Source organism: Orcinus orca, chromosome 1 (genome assembly GCF_937001465.1).
Source record: "Orcinus orca chromosome 1, mOrcOrc1.1, whole genome shotgun sequence".
In the NCBI taxonomy this organism is placed as follows: domain Eukaryota; kingdom Metazoa; phylum Chordata; class Mammalia; order Artiodactyla; family Delphinidae; genus Orcinus; species Orcinus orca.
In genome coordinates this window covers 27951870-27971140 of record NC_064559.1, presented here as the reverse complement: position 1 = coordinate 27971140, position 19271 = coordinate 27951870, and the positions used below count along the sequence as shown (strand labels likewise).

Below are 19271 nucleotides of genomic sequence, written 5' to 3'. Positions count from 1 at the left end.
GTTGGTACTTGGATCCTCTGGGTCCCCAGAGGAGTGACACCATCTCCCCTCCAGCTCTGCCTCTGAATCAGAAGCGTATCATAATTTGAGTTCTCACAAGGTTTCTCACAAAGTGTTCAAAACGGAAGTATTGATAAAGGAATTTCTGAGAGCTCCGTCTTTATTTATGCCCATTCCACTGTTAACATGTGATCTAGGCTAGTGACCCAACCTTGTTAAACGCCAATTTCCTTTTCTGTAAATAACATCAATGGAGAGAATAAAAACGCCTGCTTTGCACAGTAGTCCTTCCACAGAATGAAATGGATTGATCCATGGAAAATCGCACCTGGCACATTGGAGGTGCCCCTATAGTAATGCTACAATGATTCATTTTTATGTATTTAGAAGGAAGCCCAGTACATGGCAATAGTTGGAGCTCAATAAATGTTCAACAGATATAAATGCCTTTCCTTCTTTTCCTCTGAAAGCTCATGCAGAGCTGACAATTTCACGTATTGAAGTAGCTTTCAGAAGAGCATACAAAATATACAAAGTAAAGCATGGGCTCTGAGTAATTATATTACAGAAAATTTCAAATCCAACTCCCAGAAGGAAGTTACCTCTCAGATTTTTTTTCCTTATTGACTTAGTAGATGTTCAAAACAATGGTAGCTGGGCATTTAAGATAAAGTTAATGGTATCTTCAAAACGAATTAATTCAGTTAAACCTCTGGGATGCCATTAAGAATTTGGGAATTAAAATACAATTATTCTTAAGTCATTTGGTTGTAGAAGACGTAGTTATTTTGGTTGGTTAAATGGACCATAATGGCAATAAGATCAAGGCCACACTCTCATGGCTCAACATAAATCCCCGAGTCCTGCTGGGAAAGTATGGATGAAGCATTATTCTACAGCTAGTGGGTCAGTAACACCATATTCACATACAAAGAACAGTTATAATAAATTATCTATTTAATAAAATGAAACTTTTAGCACACAATATGGACATAGTTGGTATGAATAATCCTACCTCACACAGGTTGTCTCTGGGACAGCCTTGGGTCACATTGACAAGAACTGCATCTTGGGCTGCGTTGCTCGTTGAATTTGGAAAGAATTCCAGATTTTCGTTGTTTAACCTTATATCTTGAATACAGCCTTTGAAGAATCCACCATTAACTTCAGTCTCCTGTCTGTCAGGCAGTCCACCAATGTAGAGGACATCTCCTCTTTGGAGTCTCCACGTAGGAGCAGAAATAAATCCTAGGTTTTGTGACGACTTATACAGTTCGATTCTATTTGGCTTGATTTTCAAAGATATCAAGTGGACATTTCCATCGCTGAGAACAAATTTTACTAATGATTTGGGAGAACCTGGAGTTAGCATTGCTAGTCTGCCATGCTCTAGCCAAACACGGATGTATTGGCAAGTGCCATTTTCCAGAGCTAGGAGCAAGCCCGATGGACGATGTGTTCGAACAAACATGGAGAGCGTGAAGGCTTCTCCGTAGCTCTTGTCAAGATGGAAAGCCGCATATCCAGTGGAGTCATCTTGGCCAAATCTGCCTGCCACATACGCTTTAATAGAGGAGGAGAGACAAAGAGGAAACATCTGAAGACACACAAGTAATGCATATATATATATATATATATATATATATATGTATATATACATATATGCACATTCATATTTTTAAAAGTTCAAGACAGGCTTATTCAATAGAACGACAATTTGAAAAGTCATCCCTGACTTTCTGAACTTCTGAGTTTACTTTATTCTGAAAATAACTAGATTTTGGTTTATAGTTTATAGTTGAAGTTCACTGATCACAAAGAGAAAGAGAAGATTTCTGCACCGATAAACTTTTGAACCTCTTCCTCACTGCTCTAAAAGGGTGGGGCTTAAACATGGAATATCAGATACTACTGCACTCTAACTTGATTTGGAGAAATTTGGGAAGCAAGAGCTCTTCCTGCAACACATGTAAGTAGACTGAGCAATCGTCATCGCTGCTATTTGGGGGCATGCTCAAACAAATGGCATCAAACCTAACTGTTCCTTGTAAAGGACAGAAACCAAGAATTAGATTTGCAAATCCTCTTTTGGGAAGATACCCCTAATAATATTAAGAGGCAAGGCAGTTGAACAAAGGAAGAGGGGGACTCTTCCTTCTTTGGTCCTGGGTGGGTGAAGGAGAGGCATGGGGCACAAAGTACTAGGGCAAAGCTGAGTTCTGAACTCACCCAACATTTCCTGTGGACAGAGAGATTTCTAATGCATTGACGTGGCAATGCTATCGATGTGCATCACCACAAGAAAACTCTTTGAGAAGTATAAAAATAAATGCTGACCTTCAAAATCATTGATGATATAGTAGGAACACAAGTTCTTGTACTCCTAAAGCTGACATTCCATTTGGGTGGAGGTTATATAGTATGTCAGGTGGTGATAGGTTCTTTGATATACAAAAACTCAGGCAGAGAAAGGGACTAGGAAGAGCTGCAGGAGGGAGTGGAGCTGTCATTTTAAATGGAGTCATCAGGGAAGAACTCTCTGAGAAGGTAATATTTGAGCAGAACCCCGAAGAAAGTAGAGATATTACTGCAGAAATTCAGGAGATAAATGATGGTGGCTTGGATCAGTGGTCATGGTGCAGATGGGGAGAAGTGGTCAGATTTTGGAAATGTTTTGGTAGAACCAAAACCAGGATTTTCTGGGGCAAGTTGCTCTCCAAGGCTTTTGGTCCAAGTAACTAGAAGCATTGAGTTTCCATTTGCAGAGATGGGGAAGAAAACAGGAGGAACAGATTTGGGGGAGAAATGAGATTCCATATTAAATTTGAGATGCCCTATTAGATATCCAGGTGGAAATTTCTAGTCAGCAGTTAGATATAGAGGTTCAGGGGAGACATTCTAGGCTAGTCACAGTAATTTTGGATTTGTCAGTGTAAATGTGGCATTTAAAGCCCTAAGATTGGAAGAGATCACCAAGAGAGTGAATCTAGAGAGAGAAGAAGAGGTCCAAGAACTGAACCCTTAAGCATCAGACATGTGGAGGTAAAGGAGATGATAAAAGAGTAAGACAGAAAGAGAACAAAGGGAGAGTGACACCCCATAAGCCTAGTGAGGGAAGAGTTTTCAGGAAGAGGGCGTATTCAACTGTGGTAACTGTTGCTGAGAGGTCAAGGCAGATGAGGACTGAAAAATGACCACTGAATCTTGCAATCTGGAAATCACTGATGAACTTGACAAGAGCATTGTCTTAAACATATTGCTATCTTCAAGTCTTCACATCCCAATCCTAACCAGAAAAAAAGCACATTCCAGCATGTTTAAATGTTGTCATATGGTTCCACTGAAGTTTGAGCAAAGGTGGGACATATTTTATTTTAGCTGAATTATAGTGAAGCTTGCTTAGGTAACCATCTGTGTTTGAAGACCTTCTGCATAAAAGTCTGCATTTTCAGAATTCTGCCTTGATTTTCGACAGGAACGTTACATTTTGAATCTGCATTTGGAGACCACCTGCTCCAGGCAACTACAGGTAGCTTTCAAAGTGCATTGTTAGATGTAACAATCCGTTTGAAGAGGCTAACATCTCTGAATGCACGGCAGCACTTTCATATGAGATAAAATGCTCAATAAGAAAATGTGGCTCTTGAAGTTCCCGAGGTTTGGGAATATGCACAGAATTGCTCTGCCTCAGGGGTGGTCCCCGCTGGTCATCCTGGGACGCCTGCAGCATCACTTTGTGGATCCAGATGAAAAGACAGACAGAACACAGAGCTGTTTCTTTTTCTCAGAAGCTTGACTCTCCAGCAGTCCTATTCTTCAGAAATCACAAGCAAGTAGTCAGAGCACATGATTTACTACATGATTTTAGAAACACCTGACGCCATATATGACTTGTCTGTGGACACGGAAAGAATGATTCTCATATGTGTTGTTGATGTGTCATGAAGAGGGACGACAAATAGGGATAAGAAATAACCAAGTTTTAATGATTGATGGACTACAACAAGAAGAAATTTATTTAGAATAAATAAAAGCCACTTGGGTCTAAGTGTACTTCATTGGTTTAGGGTGGAAAAAGCAGAAATCTGTGGCACCAAGAGGGAGAACAGCTCAAAGTGAACCAGTCATAGAATGTGGCTGCCCAAAGGTCAATGGGACATTAGGCTGCAGAACAGAAGAACATTCTCTGGAATGAGAAGGTTACAGTCCTGTGTCACTCTGCACTGTCAGGCACATCTAGGAGCCAGATAAGCAGATTTATTCCAGAGCAAGCAAGCAGCTGATGGAGTGTCTGAAAACGATGTCAGGTGGAAAACATTAGAAGAAACTGGGTGTGTTTAGCATGATAGGAGTGATGGCTTGGATGGTACAAGACACTTTTCTGCAAATATTTGTGTTCTCAAGAAGAAGACATGTAAGTAAGGTTGACATTGGCTTCAAGAGTTACAATGCTGCCAATGAATGGAAGCTATAGGTCATCATATATTATTTTAGTACAAAAAAGACAACTTCTAGGGGATTTCTGGGAAGATGGAGTGTGAGTGAGTTTCCCATTCCTGAAGGTATGTAAGCAGAGGTTTGGGCCACTACACTTGGGTGCACAACAGTGTAAAAAATTCAGTCATGGAGTGAAGCTCCTTCTATATCTAAGAAACTCTAATTCCAAGCAGATAAGAGTGTCAAAGTTTAGATGTACAACTGAAGATAAAACATATGTCAATTGCCTCTCTTAATCAAATATTCTCTAGAAGGGACGAGGTCGGTGATACCTTTATCCTGAACAGTATCCTGGAAGCTCCACGTTCCTGGACACAGCCAGGGCGATAAGATACACCGCGACGACCCTGCAGACAGCTCTGGGAACTAAGCTTTGAGAAACTCTTTTCTGAACTCTTCTTATTGAGACACTTGGATCATTTTAAAAAAATCAACTTTAAAATATAGGAAGCCCGTCTGTCTGTCATGTTTCGTCAGCCAGCCAAATCCTCCATCCAGTCTGCTTGTTCCTTGCAATGGGTACCATGTTTGGGAAATGCTGAGCCAGGATCATGAATTGGGTGAAGTTTTTGCCTTGTACTTTTTAGCCCATCTCCTCCTGAACATCTATGTACAATGACAGGAAGATTCCAGGTTGTCCTTACAGCTTGTAAGCATCTTTTGTGATGGGAATAAACTCCCCAGCAAACATTCCTCAAAGATGATAGCAAATACAAAATACTTTAAATTTATGACTAAGAGGTGATATGAGAAATATAACTTTTCTTAAAATTATACCAAGAATTTTCAGAAAGGGACGATTTTACAGAACTTACTCCCTAAAAAGATATCTTCTGAAGCTAAGCATTTTCATGAGGATTAAACAGTTTCAAAATAGTGGAGGGGTGGGGGGCAGCCGGGGGAAAAGGAAACTGGAGGAAGAGAGGGGACAGCTAACCAATTCAGGAACTGGGCTTAAAGACTCTGTGATTTTCCAAGTTGGAAAAAATAAATTAAAGAAAACCAGAACCCACTGGATTGGCATCCCTTGAATCTATTTACCAGGACAGTTAGCATCCCCGCAGTCAAGTATTAACCTCATGGGTCACTGCACTTGGAAGCTGGTCAAAATGAGTCAGCATCTGTTTGTTATTTTGTATATGTAGTAAAAATATTGCCTTAGGTCAATTAAATTTTTCTTCAAAAAGTGAACATTGCTTCGGCATAATCTCCCCTTTTCTCCTTTAAAAATATCACAAAACAACTTGCCATTCCCTTTAAAATATTACATAGAGCTAGTAGACGCCAGGCCTCATAGTCAAGCAGGTCCGTGATTTGTAATGAATATTGTGGTCAGGGGGAGACCCGTGAATAGCTTCTAATAATTCTTAGCCCTTCATACACGGAGTAGGGTATAGACCAAGACTGGTTTCAATTTTACTTCATATAAAGCAAAGAAGACTATTTACCAGATGTTGTCCTATTTCACGTTACTCTCAAATCTTGGGGTAAATTACAGCTGCACTTCAAAGCAGTCTGTTGCAATTACCTTTCCAACATTTGCAATGCAAGAGAATAATAAAAAGAAACAGGTATGTATTGATCATTATCAACAGCAGTCTTTGCAACAATGTCGGAAGTAAGGATTTTGAAATGCATTTCAAACTGATTTGCTAGAGAAATTAGATCAATTAGTTTATGGCATCTACCAAGTTTCAGTGTTGCTACTTTTTTTAAACTTTTTTCTTTCTTTTTTTTCTTAGGACACGTAGGTAAAATACCTGTTTTCTCCAATGCAACTCTGGAAAATACACCTTTGCATAAAATTGGTGGTTTGTAAACGTGCTAAACTTAAGCATGATTTTGGAGCTAGTGTGAACTGCATAGAGAGGAGGGCAAGGAAGTAACTACGTACTGAGAGTCTACTATGCACACGGCATTGTTCTAGAATTCGGCATTGACTAGTTTCATGTCTAACGGTCCTGTTTTTCCAAAAAGATTACTCCTCTTTCAAATAAGATTTGCAATAAATTTCTGATACACAACAAATGGTAAAATTGTAATAGCATTTTGTAAACACCAAGATGTAAACCCATTTGGATGGGAGCTATGGGCTTAGTTTTCACTTCTCTGCATGAGTGAAACCCTGGTGTCCTATGAATCCACTCAGATTTAATTAAGGTACATCATCAGCCTCTTCCTTTTCCTGTCAGTGGGCAGCCAGCCGCAGAGTCCTGAGGGCTCCTGATGATTCATAACCAGCAGGAACGGCCTGGCTGTTTTGTCCCAGCTCTGCTCTGAGGCACAGCCTTCCTGGCGCCCTGCCCCTCTCACCTCTGTGACAGCTCCGGCCTCGGTAGGGCCGGTAGCAATCACACTGGTAACTAAGCCACAAGTTGAGGCAGCGTCCTCTGTTGTGACAGGGTTGGCTCTCACACCAGTCCTTTCTCGTGCAGCCTGCCTTGACATTTAATGACCAGCCGGACGAGATGTTCTCCAGGGTGATGGGATTCGAGTCAAGTTGAACATCTTGGAGGCAGCCCACAAGCGAAGGTATGGATGGTCTATTATAGATGTTAAGCAGGGCAACACCACTGTGGGCTGTTCCCTCTGGTAAACCCCCCAAAAAGGAGTTTTGTAAAGCACATGTTGACCCATCGCTTCCAAATGGAGAAGGAGCTCTCGTGATGCATGTTCCCAGGCAAGACTCGTCAAGTAAGGCAAGGGTCACAGCCTCTGCAAACGTCACCTCCACCGCATGCCACTCCCCATCGCTGGTGCTGTGGGAGATGAACAGGACCACCTTTGGCTGATCCCTGACTTGAACTGATAAGTGGACGTAGCCACTGAGCAGCTCCAGTACCACAAACACGTCCCTGTCACCTCGGAAGAGTAGAAGTGCCACTGGCTGGACAGTCTGAAACCTGAGGGCTATTGTACAACCGGAGTCCTTGGCTGTCACTGAGCCACTTGGGACCCACAGGAAGCCATCACCCTCAAAAGAAAGTGTGGTGACCGTTTCACACCATGACCCAGTATAGCCAGAGGGACACAGGCAGCCGAATCCATGCTGGCCATTGCGGAGGTGAGGGACGCATGTTCCATTATTTAGACATGGGTGATCAGTACAGCTGAGGAGCAAATCAGAACAGTTCCTTCCTCCGTAAAATGCTCCAGAGTGGTTATCAAATGGGCAACGGCAAGTGTAAGTCCCAGGCAAGTTCTCACAGGTACCACCGTTTTGGCAAGGGCTTGAAGAGCACTCATCGACGTCCTCTTCACAGTGGACCCCTGTTCAGTGATAAAGAATAGATTGAAATTACATATATTCAGATGAAAAATAGAACTTCCACATAATCTTCATGTATAATCTTTTGGAGGTGCAGAACCAGCTCAGGTGTAGGAGTGTAACAGAGCGAAATGTGACTAGAGACTGAGGAGCTGATACCAATTCCATCATTCTGCACGTATGGTGCACAGAAGTGCGGTCATGGTGAACCTTGAATTCTCCCTCTAGAAATAGGTTATTTGCCAAAAAGAGTGGTTGACTCAAACTATCATTGTCAGATATATAAGTGACACTGAATATCATAAAAATTTTTTTAAAAGAGAGAGAGTTAGATTGCTATTGGGAACAATGCTAGACACAAATTATTTACTTGGGGACTTAGTTCCCAGATATTGTTTATCTTGCCCTGGGCTGCTAATTTCACTCTATTCTACTTGGAAACAGCGATCTGCCTTCTCCATTTTTTGTACCTCCCCGTAATCCCTAGACACACAGACAGTCCAGACAACTCTCTCTGTGGAGGGCTTCTGAGGAGAATGGAAGGTCCCATAACCTCCTCTCCACAAGTCTAGTATAAACCATGAAATCTATCCAATAACAAGTTCCGGTTTCTAGTTTCTTTACTTTCTTTCCCTCTTTTTCCTGGTTCTAAGTCAAAAAAAGGTATCTAATTAGAGAATTGTTAGAATTCATTTAATCCAGGTAACAAAAAGAACTATAACACTTTTTAAGAGTGATGGCTATTGCTTCTTAACGAAGTTCAAATGAACAAATAGTGTTAACAAAAACTGACACATGTATAGGACTCTGGCTTCGACAGCACCATCATCCACGTTATGTGTTTGTGTTTACAGCAATCTCCTGAGGTCTTCAAGGCAGACAGACTTAGCTCTCTTTCACAGACAACACTGAGGCTTAGAAAGATTGACGTCTAAACTCCAAAGCACTTCTACAGTCTGGTTTTTAAAATCCAATCTGACACTTTCTGTTTTTTAATTGATAACTTAGTGCATTCTTGTTTTTTGTTATTACTAACATGTCTGTCCTATTTTCCCATTTAACTCCACACCTAAGTGTGTGCTTCTTAAACTTAATCAAAGGCTCCTATATTGATAATGTTGGATCTGAATCCCAGCTAGGCAGTGAGCAGGTTACATTTATTTTTTGTGTCTAGGTCTTCTGATCTATAAAATGGGGTTAAAAATAGTATCTGTATCACAGGGCTTTTTAAAGGTTAAGTGAGTAAAGACACATAAGATGCTCATAACATTGCTTTATATATAAGTGACTTCTCAGTAAGTGTTGGCTGTAATTAAAAAGTAATAACCAAAGAAATTACCCTCACATGACAAAATCAAATAGCACTGTCATCATTGAGAGAGACTATTTAGAAAGTGTGGGCATACGGAATGACCCACAAATTGCATAACTTTACATAATGAGAGATTGACTTGGACAGCATATTAGGCTGGAATCTCATTAGATCATGCTCTTCACGAGGGAAGGGAAGCTGTTTGATTTACCAACGTATGTCTAAAGCACAGCACGATGCCTGGCTCACGTTTGGCACTAGGTAATTAATTTTTGTATGAATTGATTAATGATGACCTTTGTAAGGTGATTAAAATTTTTATACTGCATTTAACCTCATCTACTCCAGAGCCCAAAGTGCTCTTTTTGTGTCTATTTTGAGATAAATTTACCTGGTGGCACAGTGGTTAAATTTTTGCCCACAGCCATTTATGTACCATATATTTAGACCCTTGATTGGACCCTCCTGTCCTTATATTTTACTTTACTTGGATTACTTTCATACAATCTTTGTTAATCCAAAAGTATTTCAAGCTCTGTGAAAGGAGGGAACGTGTTTCAATCTTAGAGTCTCCCACAGTCCCTGCACAGTGCTGTGCATATGTGTGTTATAAAAAGCTGGATGAGTAGAAAAAATAAAACTAAATCAAACTGATTTATGTGATCTATAATCATCCTCATAGGTAACAGAACTGACACAGAAATTACAGGCTATATTTTAAAGTAATGTTAGAATGCAAGTTTCATTTAACTGAACTTATGAAAAGTTCAAACTTTTGTTATTAGAAGATAGTTTACTTAAATTTGATTTTCACAGGATTTTGAAAACACAAAAAAATCAATCCGTAAGCATTTAATTAAGAGGAATGCTGAACAGCTCATGAGTTATAATTGAAGAAAAACTCTTTTTTCCCACCCATTGTGCCTTTAAACATATTTAATGGGGGATAAAATCTCCTACAGACCCCAAGTCTTTTCTGTTCAGCCTTGATTAATAAGCCTTAAGATCACATTTTAAAGACCTATAATGAGTAGGATGGCCAGTCATAAGAAATGTAAGTTTCAGTGCACTTTGGAATTGAATCTTTTTTCTTTGTCTGTTAGGTCGACTTCAGGCTGTCTTGAAAAAGGACCAGGAAGGGTGCCCCCTTCTTTTTTCCCTCCCCTCCCCACCTCCAGACTTCTGCCTGAGTGTCAGAAGGGTTCAGAAAGTTTCCCCTGACTGGTGCCGGTGTTAGATGGCTCCACTCTCTCTGAGACTGGCAGGTGTTTCAAGGTGACTTTTATCCCGGGGCTCTTTGTGGGGTCCTTGGAGCCCCCTGGTCCATCGCTCCAGCTGAGACTCCAGCCACAAGGCCTTGTTCTCACGTTGTCCCTCCCCCAGCCCCTTCCTCATTGGCTTCCTAAGGTTTACTTGACATCACCAACTCTGTCTGTTGTTCTTCCTGAGCCTTCTGAGGGGGACCAGGACCTGTTTTACACTGACCACTGACTGACACTCCTCCCGTGACTCCCCAAGGACCCCAGGTCCACGGGCCTCTGCCCTGCAGGTGGAGGGGAGCATGGTTGTTGACCAGCCCAGCACAGCCCAGCCCAGCACAGCCCAGCAGCAATTCCCCTTCTTTCTCTCTCTTTCCTGCTGCCCCAGGTGAGCAGTCACAACCTTTTCATCTTTTTTTTTTTTTTGAAAAGACTTTTCAGAACTGCTTAGACTATGTGTTGTTTATTACTGTCCAAATACATGAAGTTCTGATGAAATAAAATCATGTGCAGGCCATGAAAGCCCAGAGTCATTAGAGGGCCAAATTTCAGACCACCCAACAGTTAACATTTTAAGAATTTGAAACACCTAAAAATAGATAAGGTGGTTTCTGAAAAAGAAAGAAAGAGAAGGAAAGATGAAAGGAAAAAAAAAAAAAAAGGAGAAGAAAAGGGGGGAGGGAGGGAGCAGAGAAGAAACCATTCAGGAAATGTTAGCTCACAAGAATACTGAGCTTAGAAAGAAGAGAAAAATGCATTAAAAATGCATAAACTTTGTGCAGCTTAATGCAATGGTAAACAGTAGAATACATAGGCCTCCTAATACTTTTGTAATGGCATACATATAATGTCTCTAGCATTTTCTTAAAATATGCAGACAGATAGAGGACCTTTAAGATGGCAGAGGAGTAAGACGTGGAGATCACCTTCCTCCCCACAAATACATCAAAAATATACCTACATGTGGAACAACTCCTACAGAACACCTACTGAATGCTGGCAGAAGACCTCAGATTTCCCAAAAGCTGTGTGGCTGACAGGGTCTTGGTGCTCCAGCTGGGTGTCAGGCCTGAGCCTCTGAGGTGGGAGAGCTGAGTTCAGGACATTGGTCCACTAGAGACCTCCTGGCCCCATGTAATATCAATCAGCGAGAGCTCTTCCAGAGATCTCCATCTCAACACTAAAACCCAGCTCCACTCAATGACCAGCAAGCTCCAGTGCTGGACACCTGATGCCAAACAAATAGTAAGACAGGAACACAACCCCACCCATTAGCAGAGAGGCTGCCTAAAACCCTGCCAAGATCACAGACACCCCAAAACACACCACCGGACGTGGTCCTGCCCACCAGAAAGACAAGATCCAGCCTCATCTACCAGAACACAGGCACCAGTTCCCTCCACCAGGATGCCTACGCAACCCACTGAACCAAAATTACACACTGAGGACAGACACCAAAAAAAAAGGGAACTACGAACCTGCAGCCTGTGAAAAGGACACCCCAAACACAGTAAGTTAAGCAAAACGAGAAGACAGAGAAATATGCAGCAGATGAAGGAGCAAGGTAAAAACCCACCAGACCAAACAAGTGAGAGGAAACAGGCAGTCTACCTGAAAAAGAATTCAGAGTAATGATAGTAAAGATGATCCAAAATCTTGTAAATAGAATGGAGAAAACACAAGAAACATTTAACAAGGACCTAGAAGAACTAAAGAGCAAACAAACAATGATGAACAACACAATAAATTAAATTAAAAATTCTCTAGAAGGACTCAATAGCAGAATAACTGAGGCAGAAGAAAGGATACGTGACCTGGAAGATAAAATAATGGATATAACTACTGCAGTGCAGAATAAAGAAAAAAGAATGAAAAGAAATGAGGACAGTCTCAGAGACCTCTGGGACAACATTAAACCTATCAACATTCAAATCATAGGGATCCCAGAAGAAGAAGAGAAAAAGAAAGGGACTGAGAAAATATTTGAAGAGATTATAGTTGAAAACTTCCCTAATATGGGAAAGGAAATAGTCAATCAAGTCCAGGAAGTGCAGAGAGTCCCATACAGGATAAATCCAAGGAGAAACACACCAAGACACATATTAATCAAACTATCAAAAATTAAACACAGAGAAAAAATATTAAAAGCAGCAAGGGAAAAGCAACAAATAACATACAAGGAAATCCTCATCATAAGGGTAACAGCTGACCTTGCAGCAGAAACTCTGCAAGCCAGAAGGGAGTGGCAGGACATATTTAAAGCAATGACAGGGAAAAACCTACAACCAAGATTACTCTACCCAGCAAGGATCTTCTTCAGATTCACTGGAGAAACTAAAACCTTTACAGACAAGCAAAAGCTAAGAGAATTCAGCACCACCAAACCAGCTTTACAACAAATGCTAGAGGAATTCTCTAGTGGGAAAAAAAGAGAAGGAGAAGACCTACAATAACAAACCCAAAATAATTAAGAAAATGGTAATAGGAACATACACACTGATAATTACCTTAAATGTAAATGGATTAAATGCTCCAACCAAAAGACATAAACTGGCTGAATAGATACAAAAACAAGACCCATATACATGCTGTCTATAAGAGACACACTTCAGACCTAGGGACACATACAGACTGAAAGTGAGGGGATGGAAAAAGATATTCCATACAAATGGAAATCAAAAGAAAGCTGGAATAGCAATTCTCATATCAGAAAAAATAGACTTTAAAATAAAGACTATTAGAAGACAAAAAGAAGGACACAACATAATGATCAAGGGATCAATGCAAGAAGATATAACAATTGTAAATATTTATGCACCCAACATAGGAGCATCTCAATACATAAGGCAAATGCTAACAGCCATAAAAGGGGAAATGGATGGCAACACAATAATAGTAGGGGACTTTAACACCCCACTTTCACCAATGGACAGGTCAACCAAAATGAAAACAAATAAGGAAACACAGCTTTAAATGATACATTAAATGAGATGGACTTAATTGATATTTATAGGACATTCCATCCAAAAACAGTAGATTACACTTTCTTCTCAAGTGCTCATGGAACATTCTCCAGGATAGATCAAACCTTAGGTCACAAATCAGGCCTTGGTAAATTTAAGAAAATTTAAGTCGTACCAAGTATCTTTTCTGACCACAATGCTGTGAGACTAGATATCAATTACAAGAAAAAAACTGTAAAAAATACAAACACATGGAGGCTAAACAATACGCTACTAAATAACCAAGAGATCACTGAAGAAATCAAAGAGGAAATCAAAAAATACTTAGAAACAAAGGACAATGAAAACACAACAGCCCAAAACCTATGGGATGAAGCAAAAGCAGTTCTAAGAGGGAAGTCTATAGCAGTACAATCCTACCTCAAGAAACAAGAAAAATCTCAAATAAACAACCTAACCTTACACCTAAAGCAATTAGAAAAGAAGAACAAGAAGACCACCAACGTTAGCAGAAGGAAAGAAATCATAAAGATCAGATCAGAAATAAGTGAAAAAGAAATGAAGGAAACAATAGAAAAGATCAATGAAACTAAAAGCTGGTTCTTTGAGAAGATAAACAAAATTGATAAACCATTAGCCAGACTCATCAAGAAAAAGAGGGAGAAGACTCAAATCAACAGAATTAGAAATGTAAAAGGAGAAGTAACAACTGACACTGCAGAAATACATAGGATCATGAGACATTACTACAAGCAACTCTATGCCAATAAAGTGGACGACCTGGAAGAAATGGACACATCCTTAGAAAAGCAAAACCTTCCGAGACTGAACCAGGAAGAAACAGAAAATATAAAGACGAATCACAAGCACTGAAATTGAGACTGTGATTAAAAATCTTCCAACAAACAAAAGCCCAGGACCAGATGGCTTCACAGGCGAATTCTATCAAACATTTAGAGAAGAGCAAACACCTACCCTTCTCAAACTCTTTCAAAATATAGGAGAGGGAGGAACACTCCCAAACTCATTCTATAAGGCCACCATCACCCTGATACCAAAACCAGAGAAAGATGTTACAAAAAAAGAAAACTACAGGCCAATATCATTGATGAATATAGATGCAAAAATCCTCAACAAAATACTAGCAAACAGAAACCAGCAGCACCTTAAAAGGATCATACACCATGATCAAGTGGGGTTGATCCCAGGAATGCAAGGATTCTTCAATATACGCAAATCAATCAATGTGACACACAATATTAACAAACTGAAGGAGAAAAACCACATAATCATCTCCATAGATGCAGAAAAAGCTTTTGATAAAATTCCACACCCATTTATGGCAAAAACTCTCCAGAAAGTAGGCACAGAGGGAACTTACCTCAACATAATAAAGGCCATATATGACAAACCCACAGCCAACATTGTTCCCAATGGTGAAAAACTGAAAGCATTTCCACTAAGATCAGGAACAAGACAAGGTTGCCCACTCTCACTACTATTATTCAACATAGTTTTGGAAGTTTTAGACACAGCAGTCAGAGAAGAAAAAGAAATAAAAGGAATCCAAATTGGAAAAGAAGAAGTAAAGCTGTCACTGTTTGCAGATGACATGATACTATACGTACAGTATCCTAAAGATGCTACCAGAAAACCACTAGAGCTAATCAATGAATTTGGTAAAGTAGCAGGATACAAAATTAATGCACAGAAATCTCTTGCACTCCTATACCCTAATGATGAAGAATCTGAAAGAGAAATTAAGGAAACACTCCCATTTGCCATTGCAAGAAAAAGAATAATATACCTAGGAATAAACCTACCTAAGGAGACAAAAGACCTGTATGCAGAAAACTATAAGACGCTGATGAAAGAAATTAAAGATGATACAAACGGATGGAGAGATATACCATGTTCTTGGATGGAAGAATCAACACTGTGAAAATGACTATATTACCCATAGCAATCTACAGATTCAGTGCAATCCCTATCAAACCACCAATGGCATTTTTCACAGAACTAGAACAAAAAATGTCACAATATGTATGGGAACACAAAAGACCCCGAATAGCCAAAGCAATCTTGAGAAAGAAAAACGGAGCTGGAGGAATCAGGCTCCCTGACTTCAGACTATACTACAAAGCTACAGTAATCAAGACAGTATAGTACTGGCACAAAAACAGAAATATAGATCAATCGAACAGGATAGAAAGCCCAGTATAAACCCACGCACATAGGGTCATCGTATCTTTGATAAACGAGGCAAGAATATACAATGGACAAAAAGACAGTCTCTTCAATAAGTGGTGCTGGGAAAACTGGACAGCTACATGTAAAAGAATGAAATTAGGACATTCTCCAACACCATACACAAACTCAAAATGGTTAAAGACCTAAATGTAAGGCCAGACACTATAAAACTCTTAGAGGAAAACATAGGCAGAACACTCTATGACATAAATCACAGCAAGATCCTTTTTGACCCACCTCCTAGAGAAAAGGAAATAAAAACAAAAATAAACAAATGAGACCTAATGAAACTTGAAAGTTTTTGCACAGCAAAGGAAACCATTAACAAAATGAAAAGACAACCCTCAGAAGGGGAGAAAATATTTGCAAGCAAAGCAACTGACAAAGGATTAATCTCCAAAATATACAAGCAGCTCATGCAGCTCAATAACAAAAAAACAAACAACCCTATCCAAAAATGGGCAGAAGACCTAAACAGACATTTCTCCAAAGAAGATATACAGATTGCCAACAAACACATGAAAGGATGCTCAAAATCACTAATCATTAGAGAAATGCAAATCAAAACTACAATGAGGTATCACCTCACACCAGTCAGAATGGCCATCATCAAAAAATCTACAAACAGTAAATGCTGGAGAGGGTGTGGAGAAAAGGGGAACCCTCTTGCACTGTTGGTTGATACAGCCACTATAGAGAATGGTATGGAGGTTCCTTAAAAAACTATAAATAGAACTATCATATGACCAAGCAATCCTACTACTGGGCATATACCCTGAGAAAATCATAATTCCAAGAGTTATGTACTACAATGTTCACTGCAGCACTATTTACAATAGCCAGGACATGGAAGCAACCTAAGTGTCCATCGACAGATGAATGGATAAAGAAGATGGAATATTACTCAGCCATAAAATGAAACGGAATTGAGTTATTTGTAGTGAGGTTAATGGACCTAGAGTCTGACATACAGAGTGAAGTAAGTCAGAAAGAGAAAAAAAAAAAGTATGCTAAAAAAAGATTGTTCTGAAGACCTAGGGGCGGGACAGGAATAAAGACGCAGATGTAGAGAATGGACTTGAGGACATGGGGAGGGGGAAGGGTAAGCTGGGTCGAAGTGAGAGAGTGGCATGGACATATATACACTGCCAAATGTAAAACAGATAGCTAGTGGGAAGCAGCCACATAGCACAGGGTGATCAGCTCGATGCTTTGTGACCACCTAGAGGAGTGGGATAGGGAGGGTGGGAGGGAGACGCAAGAGGTAGGAGATATGGGGATATATGTATATGTATAACTGATTCACTTTGTTATACAGCAGAAACTAACACAACATTGTAAAGTAATCATACTCCAATAAAGATGTTAGAAAAAGTGCAGACACTATTTTAGAATCATTCTAGAGAAAAACACATATTTCTTTAAAGGGTGGGAGTGGGGGAGAGGAAGTATGGTCTCAGGTCAGATCCCCACAGATGTACAAAGATGAAACTATGTTTTTTTTGGTAATTCTAGCAGTTACAGCAGAAAAATTTGTTGTAAGGATGTTGGCTGGTTTTAAGAGGGTTATTTTCAAATATAACCTTACAGCTCCATTTGTAAAAAAATCTTTGTGATAAGTTAATTTTATTAACCCTGAAATATGTCTATATTGACATCTTTCTAAGATAAAATAAAAGTTGCAGAGTTGTGAATGGTTAAGGGGTATAAGCTTTAAAACAAATGTGAACCCTCTTTGGGCTCCTCTCACACAAATGGTACAGACTCTTAAGTACAATAAACTTCCTTAAAAACCTTTTATATTCCTCAGGTCGGTGGAGAATCTAGTCTAAGTTGCCCTTCCCCTCTCTCCCCCAATTTGGGTGAGACTGGAGTCTCACTGAAGCTGTTCCCACTCATTGGGGTTACAATGTAGCTCCCAACCCTACACTTGAGGGCTGGGCTACAGCTTGCCACAGCAGCAAGTCTCCAGAGAAAACTCTGCACAGACTCACTCCTTCAAACTGCCTGTCAAGGGCTTCCCTGGGGGTGCAGGAGATAGGAATCCGCCTGCCAATGCAGAGGACACGGGTTTGATCCCTGGTCCGGAAAGACCTCACATGCCGCGGATCAACTAAGCCCGTGCGCCACAGCTACTGAGCCTGTACCCTAGAGCCCGCAAGCCATGACTGCTGAGCCCACGTGCCACAACTACTAAGGCCGCGCGCCTCGAGCCTGTGCTCCACAACAAGAGAAGCCACCGTGAGGAGAGGCCTGTGCACTGCAATGAAGAGTAGCCCCCGCTCGCCGCAACTAGAGAAAGCCCGCTCACAGCAACGAAGACCCAACACAGCCAAAAATAAATTAAAAAATTAACTATTAAAAAATAAACACAAAACTGCCTCTCAAGAGTTTTCACATACACTTGAAATGAGCAAACATTTCAAAAGCCTGAAGTCTGTCATCTGTCTTGATTTTGACATTCTGCACTATAGTCTCTCATAATTCACTTTGGTTCCTGACAGCAACCATATTTTGACCTCTTAGTTGTAACTTTAATTTACTGTTTTCTTAAATTTACAAAACCCCTACTCTGTACACGACCCTCACTGAGGATTGTAAGATACGCAAAGCAGAAGAGACAGACCTGACCTCAATATGCTTACAGCCTAATGGAAATACAGAAATACACTGAAAATACAGAAAATGCACTGCATACGGCAGGTTCTCAATGAGTGTATGGAAAATATGTGAGGATCAAACTCAGGGAACATCAGAGAAGATTTAGCCAAGTTTTAAAGAAAAAGCACTGAATGAGATATCATCACAAATCTTAAGAAAACTCAAAATTTTAAATTACATCAATAAACAAATGTTGATTACATATCTACCATGTACAGAATACTGTGGATAACATGGAATAAAAACTGGTCCTTGCCCTCAGTGAGTTTAATGGAAAAGCAAGACAAATTTGTCAAATGTTAAATGACAGTGTAAATCAAGACAACACTGAAGAGAACACTGAACAGTGTATAATGAATTCCAAGTGAATTGTATGAACAATAGCTGCTCTGGAGAGAGAGCTCTTCAGGCTGGGCTGGGCTGGGAAGATTTTGTAGTGATAGGATTTTAGATAGGTTTTCAAGTATGACAAAGATCGGCAGAAGTAACTGAATACACAAAAACTCTTTCATGGAAAACCATACGCCATTTTGAGGTGACAGTGCGTTTGGCAATCTAGCTGGGATGGAGGATTTACATAGGAAAAGCAAGTCAGAAAGACTAAATGTAGCCAGAGTGAAGAAGGTCTGGAATTTAGGGAGTTTTTAATTATTTTTTAAAAATTAATTTGTTTACTTATTTATTTTTGGAAGGCAGTGGGGAATAAACTGGTAGTTGTTGGATGGAAGACCAAAGTGGTTTCTTGTAAAGACCAGTCCCACAGGGACCTGTAACAGAGTGAAGTGGGAAGAAACCAGAGACAGGAACATGCTAGACAGTTGTTAAAATTGTCCACACCTAAGATTATGAGGGCCTAGTATCAGACATTTATTCCTTTATAATTTACAGTACCCTTTCATTTATCATTGGTCAGCAAATAAGTACAGAGGGTGATACTTTCTTTACGTTTGCTTACTGTATTTTATCTTGTAATTCCTAAAATTTATATATTTAATCTTTCACAACATAACTATCAATCACTTGATTATGTATTTTCTTTAAATATAAACAGAGAAACTAGT

The 19271-nt window shown here is 39.9% G+C and overlaps 1 protein-coding gene across 5 annotated transcripts in view; it reads right to left on the bottom strand.

The window, feature by feature from the left end:
* Window positions 1–19271, bottom strand: part of CRB1 (crumbs cell polarity complex component 1) — a 267875-nt gene that overhangs the window by 45117 nt on the left and 203487 nt on the right. For all 5 annotated transcript variants that reach the window (XR_007476515.1, XR_007476520.1, XR_007476516.1 and 2 more), the window contains 2 exons: window positions 6811–7767; window positions 1016–1563 (listed from right to left, as the gene is read on the bottom strand). Coding sequence is in view for 2 of the 5 variants with exons in the window: in XM_004285086.3 (XP_004285134.2) it covers window positions 1016–1563; window positions 6811–7767 (1505 nt within the window). In the remaining 3 variants the exon portion in view is untranslated. The remainder of the gene's footprint in view (window positions 1–1015; window positions 1564–6810; window positions 7768–19271) is intronic.